Source organism: Lissotriton vulgaris, chromosome 1_1, assembly GCF_964263255.1.
Source record: "Lissotriton vulgaris chromosome 1_1, aLisVul1.2, whole genome shotgun sequence".
Classification (NCBI taxonomy): Eukaryota; Metazoa; Chordata; class Amphibia; order Caudata; family Salamandridae; genus Lissotriton; species Lissotriton vulgaris.
This window is the reverse complement of record NC_141685.1, coordinates 2,055,310,361-2,055,325,584: the sequence shown is the minus strand read 5'-3', so window position 1 is coordinate 2,055,325,584 and position 15,224 is coordinate 2,055,310,361. Positions and strand designations below refer to the sequence as shown.

Sequence of the window (15,224 nt, the reverse complement as noted above, 5' to 3'; positions counted from 1 at the left end):
CTTACCTGAACCAGTAGCTGTGACCGTAGTCGCTGCCGAACTCACGCCCGCTACTGGTTGTTCCACGGGAGCCTGCGGGGGAACAAGAGGACAAGGTGCCTTCGCAGCATCTCTCGATTGCCGCAACTGCTTCATCACTGCTCTGGCATCATCAGCCGTGGCCCCCTCGCTATCTTTCCCCAACCATGCTGCCAACTGTGCAGCCAGTTCGGGAGGCATATCCTCCCCGTTCACGGGGGTAACTACAACCGGAATCGGTTGCCCCTCGTTCGGGACCGGAATCGGGGCCTCAGCCGGTGTATCTGGGTGCGCAGGCGGCGCCTCGGGAACTGGGGCCTCCCCCCCCTAACGCTCCCTTCTTGGCCCTTCTACCTCTCCCGTTAGGGACTACTCCCGGCAATGCTGGTCCGACGACTCGCTTGGGTCCCCCCACACCATTCATTGCCGCCATCTGCTTCTTCATCTCGGCCATGTCTTTCACCAGCATGCGGAGCATCTGATCAGTACCGACCCGCTTTCCGACCTTCTTGCCCGGCATCGTCCAACGATGACTTTCTGAAAGAACAAAGACAAAATTAAATCCTTCAAAATTGGCTCTTCGTTCCGTCTCGAGCTCACGGGCAACGGGGAGGTGCAGCTTCAGAGCACAGGAACAAGAGGATGCTTTCTTGGCTTGTCGCTCCTTTTATCCTTCTTCGGGCGGGCGTGGACCCACATCCAATCCGCCTCCGGGGCGTGGCTAGCGGCTTCGGTGTCTAGGACAACCCACTCTTGGGCGGGAAAAGGCGCGCCCTGGCTACGCCGCTTCGGGCATACCAGCCGAGACCCGCCTCTCGCCCAAAATGGCTTCCCGGGGGGATCGGGGTACTCCACCATACGTTCGGGGGGACCGAGTGGTCGCCCCTTTCCAAACTCATTGTATTTGGCGTTAGTAGATTCCTGCTGGATTCTAGCTAACTAAGGAGAAAGAGAGGGTAACATTTTTTTAATGTAACCATTTAATAATTACGCTCTACCAATTGGTTCTTAACAGAGATAATGCTCTAATCAATATACTATTCTCCCTTTTGGCCCAATCTAGCACAATTTAAATGAATTTAAATTATCCAGAAGGAAAAATATCGGTACTCAATAAATGCATTACTATATATATATATATATATTTATATATATATATATATATATATATATATATATATATATATATATATATATATAATATATATATATATATGTTTTTTTTAGCACAATTTTACCCAATTGTCTTGTCAGACTGTGTTAATTTAGTATGCATTTGTACTTTATATTCACCTCAAACCAAGATGACTAATGCAACTAGGACCTTTTACAAACTGAAAATTGAATTTTGTGTACATTCTATGCATCTCATCTTCCAGCGAAATCATCCTTGTTTAAAAACAAAAAACAAAAAATACTTGGTATGTAATTTCTATGCTTGCTTGGTATTTTTAATTAGATGTTCTTTTATGATTCTTTGAATCAAAATAAAGACTTATTAATTGATTGATTGTAATGGTATAAAATATTTTGTTTTTGTGGTGGTTCCGTTTAGCATGGTTTAATTTTTTGTTTCTTTCTTGGCTTTTTTGGAGACTTTTAAGAGGTGAAGCAGGAAAAACAACGCAGCTATCTAACGCTAATCTCCACCTGTGTGATGTTCAGACATGGTGTACAATTGTTATCTGCAGTCAACATTGAAACGAAATGCTGATTGTTATTGAAAACGTTTATTTCCAGGAAACATTTTCCAGGAAGTGCCCTTTTCCTCCAACTCTTGCACTATGTCTCACTCTCTCTCCAAAACAACTTCCCTGTCTGGCTTGTGCTATATCCTCTCAAGAAGCTACCCTCCTTGCATTATTCTGTTCATTTCCTAAAAAGAAAAAAAAACCTTGCTTTGTCACTCAATCCAAAATGAAGCGCAAGCCATTGTTCAAATTCTTGGTCGAAAAAGATTTGCTATGAACGTTATTTGCACTAATTCAACTCATGACCTTTATCATATACTATTGTGTCATAGCCAAACTTTTAGGTAGCATTTTAGCTAGCCGGATGACCTTGGCATGTTGTGTTAAGCAAACTTTTAAAGCACACTGAGACCTAAAAAGTGTCCTGATGCTATGTAGTGCAGAAGGATGAACTGAGAGGGAGAGAAAGACTGACCTACTGGCAGTAGCGGCACCTGGCGGGAGTGCTGCCGGGCGGTGAAGCAGTGCGGGGGAAAGGCACGGTGGGGGTTGGAAAATTCTGGATTATGGACGAACGGAGGAAAGTATACAAATAAATAAATAAAACAAATTTAGTTCCGCGTGCTGCATCGCCAGATGCGATGCAGCATACGGAATGAAATTCGTTTTGTATTGATGCCTGAACAACCACAGTACTGCAATTCAAATTCTCTCAGGACGTTAGCGGAGGGCACAAAGATAGTTAGGGTGTCAGACAGAGGCCAAACGCAAAGTCCAGTCCAAGTCCAATTGCCAGTGGTAAGCTGGTCTCTTTAGGAAAAAGACGTCTTGAAGCTTGTAATGTCCCTGGAGCCACCCAGGAGGTCAGCCAGTTCCTTCCTCGTAGATTTCCTTTTGCATCAGCGTTCATTTGAACAAATCCTGCACACTTTATCATCTCCCCACACAGCTGGGATTCTTGAATACATATAACCTCATTCTCTTCCAAGATCCTATCTATATGTCCCAGGAATATGAACTAAGATAGTATGCCCTGAGGTAATTAATTGGTACACTGAGATAATCTTTGAAGTTTTACATTGTTTAAAAGAGGGAGGTAGAAAGATCAGAAAGCTAAATTGTAGGGAGTTAAAAGTGCATGTTAATTAAAAGAGGTGTTTTGATCAACAATGGGAAAAACTAAAGAACCAGCTAAGGAATCTCCAGAGGTTTGGGAGGAGAGAACAGCACATGGAGGGAAAAGCCTGGCAGTAATACAAAAACTTAAAGGAGAAAGATATGCTTTTTTTGTAAATCAAGCTGGGGGGGACATTTTAGAAGCAATCTCTACTAAAGATACAAGGACATTTTGAAAATGGGTGCACTCTGGCATAGAAAACAAACAGGATTGATGCCAGAAAGCTGGAAGGGTGCAATCATTACACCTATATCACTGGCTGCGCACCTTTTCCCACTTGCTTACTTACTCCCTTGCTAATGCCTTTATTGCATTGTTTTAAACGTTTACCTCAATAAAGCTTTACAACACAAAAAAGAGAATGCCCTGATCCCCACCGAGCAGAAAGGCTTTAAGGAAGGTCCCTCACTAATGGAGCATTGTTTCAGCTTATGGTTTATTGCTGGGAAGGCAATGGAATGAAAGGAGAACCTGTATTGATGCTTTGAACACTTCCATTGGCTTTTGATCTTGAGTAATGAGAGATACTTTGTGATAACCTAGACAAGATCGGAATCTCAAGAGGTCTATGTTGTAGGGGAAAAGATACGGCATTCACCAAGGAATTATAAAAGAGATAATATATATTTATTGTTAAGCTACAGAGATCAACTGGTGTCCCTCTACAGGCTAGCAGGCAACTGCCCCACCAAGCAAAGAGAAAGAACACATCTGCAATGAAGAATCTAAAAGGAATGCACATGTTAAAGGAACAGTGCAATGAATATAATATAAATGCAAAACAAGATACAACATATCCTCTTTCCTTCACTTGTTGTGAAAAGAGAATTATTAAAAGAAAACAAATAAAGAATATTACTATGGATCATCACTATAATAATCTTGTAAGTAAGAAGGCGGTTTCCTAAACCTTCTTGCTAAACTTCTTTCTTCAGAACTGACATCAATCACATCCTTTCCCCTTACAATCACATCACTCTCATCTTCATTGACATTCTTTTTGTAAAGGGCCACTCTCCTGAGATTCCAATTCTCACCATTACTCAAAATACATATCTATCATGGACAGATTTAACTTTGAATGGCCCCCTAAACTTTGTCAAACCACGACTAATCTGTCCAGGTTTCACTTTGACCCAATCATTCACCCTCACTTTCCATGTGTCTTAATGTACGACTTCCACATCCTTTTTCTCACCACCTGCATTTTCCAAACCAATACACTCTTTCATCCAAGCTGGAATTAACTTCGTACCAGCTGTGCTTCCCCTCATTACAGTAAACGGAATAATTCCTGATGAATAATTTTCAGTTGTGCGATATGCCCAGACTAATTCATCTACCATGCATTTTACTGCACCGCCTGTAGAGCCATTTGGATTGCTCCCTTCACCATGCGGTTCGCCCTCTCAACCATTCCGTTCCCCTGTGGGTTGTACAAGGACGTCCTACTGTGAACAATGCCACAAGCACTCAAGAATTTTGCCATTTCATCTGAAGTTAACTGAGTCCCATTATCAGTTATTAATTTCATAGGAAACCCTTCTTCCCTAAAAATTTCTGTCAGCAAGTGAATAGTCGACTTAGTGGTTATCTCCTTACAAAATGTAACGATCAGCCACCTAGAATAGACATCAATCAACACAAGGGCAAACCTCAAATCCATATTTAAACAATTGAAGCGACCAATAAAATCCATGCACACCGAGTGCCAAGGAGCATGAGGATCCTCAATTGTGCCATGAGATGACTGACTGCCCAGCTTTAACCTCTTCTCGATCTCAAAACAATCAGAACACCTCTCCATCCAATCAGACACATGTTGATCCATGGTTGGCCACCAAAAATACTCCCTTAACCTCTTTTTGGTAAGGGACTGTCCTAAATGGCCTTCGTGCGCCAATTTGAATAACGTAAATCTCAAATCCATTGGCGGTATGAACTTATCACCCTTCATTACTATATTCTCCTCCCTATCCAATATGGACAATTCATCTATTACTTACAGAAAAGGTCTAAACGCACTCTCGAGAGTACTCTCACGTCTTATGCCCTTCACTATCAACTCCTTCACCTTACACAACACACCATCCTTTGCCATGCTCTCATTCAATTTCTCCTTTCCAACAGCACCAGAACAGAATTCCAGTGCAACAGAACCTTCACTCAAAAATGACTCGACACCAGAACGATCAACCTCCTCCCATGGTAGCGGAAGTCTCGACAACCCATCCGCCTGATTATTCTTCCAACTAGGAATATAATCCACTCTGTACAAGTACTCCTGTAACATTGCTGCCAATCTCGCCAAACCTTTTCCTGCTCCTCCCTGCGACAATATCCTCACTAACGGCTTATGATCTGTTTGCAATCTGAATTGAAACCCCCACAGATACATTCTGAAGTATTCACAACCCCAGGCGGCGGCAAGCGCCTCTCTCTCTATTATAGAGTAGTTCCTCTCCGAAGCAGTAAGTGACCTGGATGCAAACTCTACGGTCTTCACCCCTGAAGAGTGAACTTGTGCAAGCACAGCGCCCAAACCAACAGCACTCGCGTCAACAGTCACAACAGACTCCAGTTTAGTATCAAAAGGTGTTAACCTCATAAGAGCATCGAACGTTCAGCGCCCAGTGCTGAACGTTCAAAGAACGAATGCTGGCCCGTCGGCCAACGGTCGTGCGCAGCACTGACAAGGTAGTGCTTGCGACGAACGTTGGCCGACGGCAGCACTTAAGGGGTTAAAATACCTGCATCACAGATCTCCTTTTTAATTCCAGCAAACGCTCCCTCCTGCTCTTCTCCCCATCTAAACTTACAACCCTTTCTGTTTTGTCCGCAAAATTATGAACAAATTTCGCGTAGTACTCTATAAGGCCTAAAAATGACCTTAACTGGTCTCTATCAACCGGCGCAGGCGCTCTCCTTATTGACTCCAACAAGTCACGCTTAGGTCTCACACCCTCTGCTGACAAGGTATACCCCAAATATTCCACCTCTTCCACTGCAAACTTGCACTTATCCTTTCTCAGAGTCAATCCTGCAGACTACATCTTGTCTAACACCTCCTTCAAGATAACATCATGCTCCTCTTTTGTCTCACCAAATAACAACACGTCATCTTGAAAATGAACCACATTTTTCACACCATTCAAAAGCAATCCCATCATCCGCTGGAACTCTCCTGCTGCCGAGGCCAAACCAAACGGCATCCTCGTGAACTGAAAAATGCCCTTCGATGGGATAAACGCTGTAAGAGGCTTCGACTCATCGTGCAGCTTGATCGGATGATATGCACTAAGCAAGTCTAATTTCGTGAAAAATCTACCCCCTTTCAATAACAGTACTAATTCATTAATATTTGGTAGTGGAAAGCTATCCACAATTATGTTGCGATTCAATGTGCGCAAGTCAACACAGAATCTGTACTTGCCATCAGATTTGGTCGTGATCACGACGGGCGAAATCCAGCTTGAGGTTTCAATCTGCGCAATAGCCCCCTGTTCCAACATTTCACCCAACATCCTCTTTACTTCACTCCTAGCTACTATAGGCACCTTCCTAACTTTATATTGCAATGGAACAGCATTCGGTTTAAGCATGATCTTGTGTGCGTATCCTTTCAACTCTCCAATCTCCTCCTTGAACAACTCGGACATTCCATCAACAATTGACTCCGTAGGTACCTCATCCACCACCATCACCTGATCTTTTGTTCTCGGATTTAACACAATGTGTAAATCGTACTGATGTCCCCAACCTAATATTGCTGGACCAGATTGAGCAACATACACCTTTCCTCTTACTGATCTACCCTTAAATGTGATATTTGCAGACATATAGCCAATGATATCTATCTTTTTGCCTTGAAACCCGCTTTGATTGATATCCTTCGGTTCTAACTCAACCTTCGGCCATTTTACATCAAACAAGCAAACAGGAATGATGGTCCAGAATGACCCAGAGTCCACCATCAACTCAATCTGTTCACCATCAATCACAAACATAGCTTTAGGTCTCACTCTCCTCCTAGGATTCATCTTTTAATTATTTATTTTTATTTATGCGATTTTATATAGCGCGGACTTTACCCGAAGGTGTCAGAGCGCTTCACAATAGGAACAGCAATGATACATGAGGAGAAAAATCACAAGTGAACAAATTACAAAAGCAAACGTTACGTTACATGAATCAAAAGTGACAATAGTGAGCAACCAAAATACATGAGGTAGCAATCGGTACATTACAGGAGGAAAAAGTGATATGTGTGCAGGTTACAAAAGCGTACAAAGTATAAGTAGAGGCATAATACTGCAATAAATGGCAGACACTCCAGCACAAGAACAAACGTTATGTAGGCAATGGTGGCACTTGTGCAAGTATCTAAAGCAAACAAAACGTGAGAGGTAGCATACAGTGTGAAACAAGAGAAAAGTGACGTGTGCAAGTTACAAAAGGGTACCATACACAGGTACAAGGATAATACTGCAATAAATGGTAAACACTCTAACTGCCAGAACACACTGGGAAGGCACTTCAAGAGTCAAGGACAATAGAATTTTCTATAATGGGAGGCCTTTCTTCAGGTGATAGAGAGGGTGTGCATTAGATTTGGAGGTGTCTTTGGAGGAGGAGAGCTTTGAGGTCCATTTTGAAGGCCTGGGAAGAGGAGGTGGCCCGGAGCTGAGGCGGAAGTGAGTTCCAGATTCTCACTGCGCTGCCTGAAGAGGATTGGGCCATTGATCTTTCCTTCTTGAAAGTGGGGGGTTCAAGCAGTAGATTTTCCGCATTACGAGATGGTCTCTGAGCCTCCAGACAGTTTCAGTTTATTCGACAGGTAGAGAGGAGAGGAGGAGTGCAAGGCTTTGTGGGTGATACAGGCAGTCTTGTAGATAGCTCTAGCCTCGATTGGAAGCCAGCGAAGGGTGGATTACAACGGTGTGATGTGGTCGCTTCTTTTTGCCCCATAAATGAAACGGGCTGCTGAGTGGAGGACAGATTTAGGGGGGACAGGTGGGATTTGGGGAGGCCAGTAAGAAGGGAATTGCAGTAGTCCAGTCTGGAGAGGACCAGCGATTGCACGTGTTTTTTAAGGTCTTGTTCAGGGAAAAAGCGCCGAATTCCCCAAAGAAGGCACAGTTGGTATCGTGCAGATTTTGCAATGGAGTTGATGTGGGGGATTAGATTGAGTTTGTTGTCGAGTATGACACCAAGGCATTTTGCGCTGTCGACAATGATGGGTTTATTGTTCAGCAGATTCATCTGATCCATCCATGATTGAACCGGGGGAGGAGAAAGCGAGGAAGAGAGGAGGAGAAATTCAGTTTTGGAGGGATTCAGAATCGGTTGATGAGTTGACATCCAGTTTTGAATGGAGCCGAGAGTCGAGCTTAGGATGGCGAGATCATGAGTGGAGGCAACCTTGAGGAAGATTTGAGTGTCATCTGCGTAGAGATGATAGTGGATCCCGGATTTACTTAGGAGATTTCCCAGTGGTTCTAGGTAGAGATTGAACAATGTGGGTGCAAGTATAGAGCCTTGAGGAACACCTTGACCTACCGCCAAAGGAGGTGAAAGACTGTTCGCTATTTTGATCATTTGGGATCTATCAGAGAGGAAGAAAGCAAACCATTTTAGCACAGTGCCCTCCATGCCCATTCTCTGTTGCAGAGTGTTGAGGAGAGTGCCGTGATTGACAGTGTCAAAGGCTGCAGAAAGGTCAAGGAGAATTAGAAGTCAGGACCCCCCCGAGTCGAGTATCCTCAGAGCGTCATCGGCCACTTGCAATAGGGCTGTTTCAGTGCTGCAATATTGGATGAAGCCGGACTGACAATTGTCAAGAAGATCATTGTCCTTGATATGACGATAGAGTTGTTCCGCTACACATCTTTCTGTGATCTTCGCAAGAAAGGGTAGATTAGTGATAGGGCGGAAGTTGTTGAGGTCATTAGCATCAGCAGTGGGTTTTTTAAGCAGCGGGGTGACCTGTCCAGTTTTGAAGGAGACAGGAAGGGAGCCTTGACAGAGGGAGAGGTTGAACAGAGTGGTCCAATAGGAAAGAGAATGGGAATAGAAGTCAATGGCAATGGCACTGGGGATGGGGTCAAGAGAATCGTTGGAGGGCTTTGTTTCGAGGATGCACTTGAGGAGGGCATCTTCAGAGATGTGGTCAAAGTTCTGCCAAATAGCTAAGGATTTGCGCTCCTCTGGAGGGGTAGGATGAGCGACCTGAGCCACAAGGGATTTAACTTTTTCGTCAAAGAATATACAAAAATCCGCTGCTTTCTTTGTAGAATCCTCCAGCATGGAGGTTGGGGGAGAGCGGTTAGGAACCTTGATGAGATCGAATAGTTTTTTGGGTCTATTTTTGGCAGAGTCAAGGAGGGTTCTGAAGTGCGACGCTTTCTCAAGGAAGATGTTCTTGTGGTACTTGGATCTTGCTGAACGAAGCGTGGCCAGATTATCAGTGGAGGGCGCTTGCCTCCATTGTTTCTCCAGGAATCTTAGTTGCTTCCTTTCTTCATAGAGGGATTTGTTGAACCAGGGTGCTGAGGGAGTGGGCCTTATCTTTTTACTTTGGAGAGGAGCGACGTTGTTGATTTCGACTGCAAGGACTGTGAGGCATTGGGAGGTGAGTTAGTCAACATCTAGGTTCGGGTCTAGCCTTGGAAGTGATAACAAAGCTGATTCACAGAGGGAAACAATGGCAATATTTTTATCATCACGGAACCAGGCGGTAGCCCTCTTAGGTTGGGCAAGATTTATAGAGTGTGATAGGTGAAGAGAGAGTGGTATGAGGAGGTGGTCAGACCAGTCTACATGAATAGGGGAAGTGATAGAAAGCATGTCTGCTTTAGAAATGACAAGGTCCAGGATTGAGCCCTTAGAGTGTGTTGACTCTGTGCAGTGTTGGATAAGATCGTTAGCAGAGAGGAAGGTGGCCAGAGAGTTCACAGAAGAGTCTTGCGGTGAGCCCCAGTGGAGATTAAAGTCACCCACAAAGGTCTGATTGTCACTTTGCGAGTATTGGTCGCTGATGAAGTCAGTGAGTTCCTCCATAAACGAAGGGCTTCATCGCTCACACACAAAATCTTATTAACTCCCTCGACTCCTACAATCGTACCGGCACCAACTTGTTCTTGTTGTACAACAGCAATCTTTCCTCTGCCCACAAACTTACACATTCTTGAAAAGTGTCCCCGCTTCCCACATTTCATACAATCTTTGTCTAAAGCAAAGCATTTCTTATATTCTGCAGTATGGTACGTACTCCCGCACCTTGAACACATTTTCTCTCTATTTCTGTATGGATCATTGCTACTGTAAGCATTATTAAACCTCTTCCCCACATTCTTCTCACCCCTCTCGTAGGATTTTTTACTGCCCACAGCTTCCACTTCTTCAACTACTTCAACACACGACACATTCTCCTTCATACTGTCCTTACGTTCCATCTCTTTCATACATGCACCAGACTCTTCCACAACTTTTGCAATATCAATTGCATTTTGCAGAGAAGGGTTCTTCGCTGCCCACAGTTTTTCTTGTATCTTCTTATTCTTGCACTGGACAATAAGTTGGTCCCTTATCATCTCATCTCTGATGTTACCAAAGTTGCATTTCAATGATAATTCTCATAGGCGAGTAACAAACTGATTAACACTTTCGTCTTGCCGCTGAGGTTGTGTGTAAAAATTGGGCCTTGCCATGACAATATTTACTTCCTTCGAATATTGTTTTTTTAAGTGTGCTTTCGCCTCCAAATACACATTAGTTATGACTCTTCCTTCAGCATTAGTACCCGGAGAGAAAAGTTTGAAAGCATGCTGGCCCTCTTTCCCCAAAGTGCTCAATAACAATGCTGTCTTCCTTGTTGCACTAAAGTCTTTGCCATCAATTGCCTCAATGTAGTTTTCAAATACCTCAATCCATTCCTCCAATTCGATAGGAGGATCACCACTTTGCTGCAAAAATAGTGGCGGCATTACTACATTCTTGATTTCCATTTTAGTTATACAGGTGTTCCTTTCCTTCCCTGTACTAACACACACCTCTTCCCTTCGTGTGTCTTCACAGTCACTAGGTTGCCGCATAAACTAATACTTAAGTGATATTTAATCTTTCCCCTCACTTGTTTATTAAAACTATAAAAAGTTACAGTTTTCCTCACAGTATATCCTCATTTAATGCAGGCAACTCCCTCCGTATTTCCTTATTCTCTCTCTCGGCGTCCGGCTCGTCTCTTTTTCCTCGTCTATCGTCTCCTAGCAACCTTCACTGTTATAAAATGGCTGCCATTACGTTGGACGTAGAGCGTCAAACACCTCGGTACACATAAACGTGACGTATTGAGTCACACCACGCTACGCTTTCCGAGTGTATTCGAGAAGATAACACTGGCCAAGTCGGTGTTCGGAAGAGCAACAGAGGCTCGCGGTAAACGTTTCTCTTACTTTTTTAATGTCGCACCGTGGTTGAGCGTCTTTAACAAATTCAAAAGTCGCACTCCTTCGTTAAATTAATGCGACACTCGCAGAGGCATACACTTAGTTTCCAAATAGAATTTGGTACTCACTCAGGCAGGTCAAAGTTATTCTGAATTACTTTTCCACTTTTTCAAGCGTTTCCTGATAAATTGATCACACAATCGAAATCAGGTTAGTGAGCAAGGCTTCTCTTCACTTTCCGGTTTTCTTCAGGCAATATATCACCGGCACCTGAGTATTAATAGTCCGTCTTCACGCCCATTTGCTCAACAAAACAAACACATTTCTTGAATCATGCGTGGTCCTCTTCACCAGCCGAGAGCGATTTCTCACTCTGTACTTCCTTCTTTCTTCCTTCCGCTCTGCTAGCCAATAATCGCCAAATGTTGTAGGGGAAAGATACAGCATTCACCAAGGAATTATAAAAGAGATAATATATATGTTTTGTTAAGCTACTGAGATCAACTGGTGTCCCCTCTCCAGGCTAGCAGGCAACTGCCCCACCAAGCAAAGAGAAAGAACACATCTGCAATGAAGACTCTAAAAGAAATGCACATGTTAAAGGAACAGTGCAATGAATATAATATAAATGCAAAACAAGATACAACAGTCTACTTGGTACCCTTGAGGAACTCCACAAGGGAAATTGGGCAAGAGTGTAATTGGATAATGGCGGTACAGTATCAGAGAAGATTTAGATAAGAAATGGTTTGTTTGTTTCTCTCAGAGGCCACCTCTTTTTCCCTGTGAGATGGGAGGTCACTATGTGGTTTTTCTATATTATGTTAATAATTTAGCAATTAGGGATATGACACAAATTAGCCTCCTGAGAAAATTATATGCCTTCCTTAGTTATTGCGGGGATACAAAACTCTTGATTAGCACAAGGCACAAGAAGGAAGACAAATACGGATTTCCTTCAGAAAAAAAGTAAAAAAGAGATTAAATGATATTTGGGAACAAGAAAAATTGACGAGATAAATATTTACCGATATTTGGGTCTTCTAATGTAAGATAGAAAACTCACTGTGAATAGTTGAGATGAATGCCCAGCTAACAGTAATGGAGTTATGGAAATTCAGGAAAGAGTATGGGGGCAATCTTGGACCAATTGTTACAGTATTTAAAGCAATGTTTCAGATAAAATGCTTTTGCAGTACTGAAGTCTTTTCTTCTGAGTGGGATGCGGCATTTGGAAAGCATTGAAGGTCAATTTTAGAAAAGTGTGCTATATGTTCCCAAAACAACTATCCTCCAGGCAAGAAGGCTGGAGATGGTTTGACATATTAGTTCTGCCTCTCAGATAGGGCTACACTGAGATTCTGGATTAGATTATTAGGATCTGGTGACGATAAAATAGCATCATTTTGTAGAGATGAGATTTTAATAAGCAAGCTAAGAAATTGTTTATTAACAATAAAAATAATCATTACACCCAGCACTCTCCCATTATTTTAGTTCCAGTAAAATTCCGAAAAGTAAAATGCATGTATAATTAGAGGAACATTCCGGAAAAGGGGATTTAAGATATATTCTTACCAAGAAGTAACACCCTGTTGCTTCTAACTTTTTTTTTCTTACAGGAATCTGCTCACTGTTTGCACTATACGGTTTTCATTTGTCAGCCAAAAGGCTGGCATATAATTACTCTTCAAATGTTTATATGCAGATTATATAATTTATTATCAAATGCTGTTGTTCACTAAATGTTAAATCATATTTGTGCAACTTATTGAAATAATCATCGACCTCTTGCTCTTGTAGGTAAATGAAGATGTTGGCCCAGGTATTGACTGGACTAATGAGAATGATAGACTTTTGGTTTGCCAGATGTGCATTAAGTTGGCAGACATTAACGGACCAGCTAAATGTAAAGACTTGCATTTACAGTGGACTGACGGCATCGTGAATGAATTTTATGAACAGGTAAGGGCTCTGCTTACTGTATGGAACACAGAGCAGACAGCATATGATCCGATTACATCCACATTACATTGCAGGCAGACATGCATTTTATCACCAAAATTTTAAGAACACTTTTAGTGGCACTGGAGAGTTTTTTTGTCAGATAAAACAATTCTTGTGATAACCACTGTCTTTGAGTTAGGCATTTCTGCAGCTGGTAACATATTTTACGTAACCAACTGCAAAATGTACCCATTTCTTAATGTTTTCTTGTGGCTAGTCTAATCCATGACCTCCATATCTCACATTAGAAGTGCATCCCTAGGTAGCCAGGTCAGCACCTCAACGTACAAGGAGTAGCTCCTTGTGTCTGTACATGGCAGTCTGTGGTAAATAGTCATGGTGGTATGGAAATGTTTTTCTTTAATTTAATCAGTTCAACCCGTAATATAATATAGGGTCTCCAGTTCCGCACTGAAATCTTCTACTCTGCAATGGATCTTTGCCACAGTTTTCGAATGGAGCACCAATTGAAAAGATCTCAATAAACATCATCAATTTAGTCATTTAGTTCAATCATTGATAAGAGTTCTGGAATATTTAAAAACCTTTATTTATCTAAAAGAGTTTAGTATAATGTTTTGGTCTCTTTATTTAAATTATTAGATCATGTAAATCCATTTACAGAAATACCAAGAAAATCATGATTAGAGTTGGTTATATACACTGTGTCCCATAAGGAACTTCAATCCCTTAGCCCCTATTCTACTTTAGCAGACCCTAACCTACTAGTACCCATAAAGAGTCCTTATGAAAAGAGCAAGATTTAAAGGAGCATTAAAATAGAATGAGATTGAAGTTGTACTCCTCAGGTAGAGTACTTTCAAAAACCCGTCCGAGTTTCTTCTCTCAAGCAGCATCAGCAAACAGTCGAAGTAACAACTTTTCAAAATAAAGATAAGAAAATAGTCACAACAGTAGCCATACCCAATAAAGAAAATAGATACCCACAAAGTAGTAGGCGACAAGAGTCACTATCAGCAGGATTGCACAGCGAATAGGAGAAAAATTGTTAATCAACATAATACTGGAGTCATCCATCGCTCACAATGAACCACCAGATCAATGCCATATCCTCGACCTGCTTCAACACCCTCTGCTTACTTAGAAAGACTTTCAGATGGATCCCACCCGAATCCAGAAAAAACATCACACATGCGCTCATCAGTATCAGACTAGACACAGCAACGCTCTCTATGCGGGAATCAATAAGAATCTTCTTCGTAAACTCCAAACTGTCCAGAACGCCACAGCCAGACTGATCCTCGACATTCCCCGCCTCAGCCGCATCACCCAACACCTCCGCAACCTCCACTGGCTCCCAGTCGGAAGAAGAATAACCTTCACACTCCTCTCCCCCCAGCGACTTGAGACCCTCACAGGTGATTAGTTGCTTTCCAATAACCCTGATTGATTGTTTTAAGGGAAATAAGAATGCTCACAGAAGAATAGCCTGACCATTCTGGGCAGCACTGACTCTATTTCTAACTTGGCACACGTATATTTTAAACACAAACACACATGTATCAATTGATGCTGGTTTTAGGTCATCTTAAGCCAAAGAAGAAGGTTTGTCCGATGGTATGCCTCATCTTCCTTCATTCCCACCGTAAACGTCTGAAGTCTGCAAGGTGCTATTTATAAGTGTCTACTTATTTGCTAAACCATCATGTGCTATAGCTTCACTCTGAGTTCCTATGAGAACTCTGCTGTCCAAACTATTAGTTATTCAATATTCCCCTGCATAATAATGAACTATTCTAGCGCAGTAGCCTTCTAGTTGTAACCTAAGAGATTAGGGGCCAGATGTAGGTGGCCCAATACCGGTCGATAACGGCCGAAATTACTGAATTTCGGTCGTTACCGACCGGTATTGGGCATTTGAGA

At 42.4% G+C, this 15,224-nt stretch overlaps 1 protein-coding gene across 2 annotated transcripts in view; it reads left to right on the top strand.

Annotated features, from left to right (window-relative positions):
* The window catches only part of PDE3A (phosphodiesterase 3A), a 1,268,538-nt gene that overhangs the window by 1,203,794 nt on the left and 49,520 nt on the right, over nucleotides 1-15,224 (top strand). For both annotated transcript variants that reach the window (XM_086920567.1, XM_086920572.1), the window contains one exon: nucleotides 13,137-13,298. In XM_086920567.1, coding sequence (XP_086776693.1) covers nucleotides 13,137-13,298 — 162 coding nt within the window. The remainder of the gene's footprint in view (nucleotides 1-13,136; nucleotides 13,299-15,224) is intronic.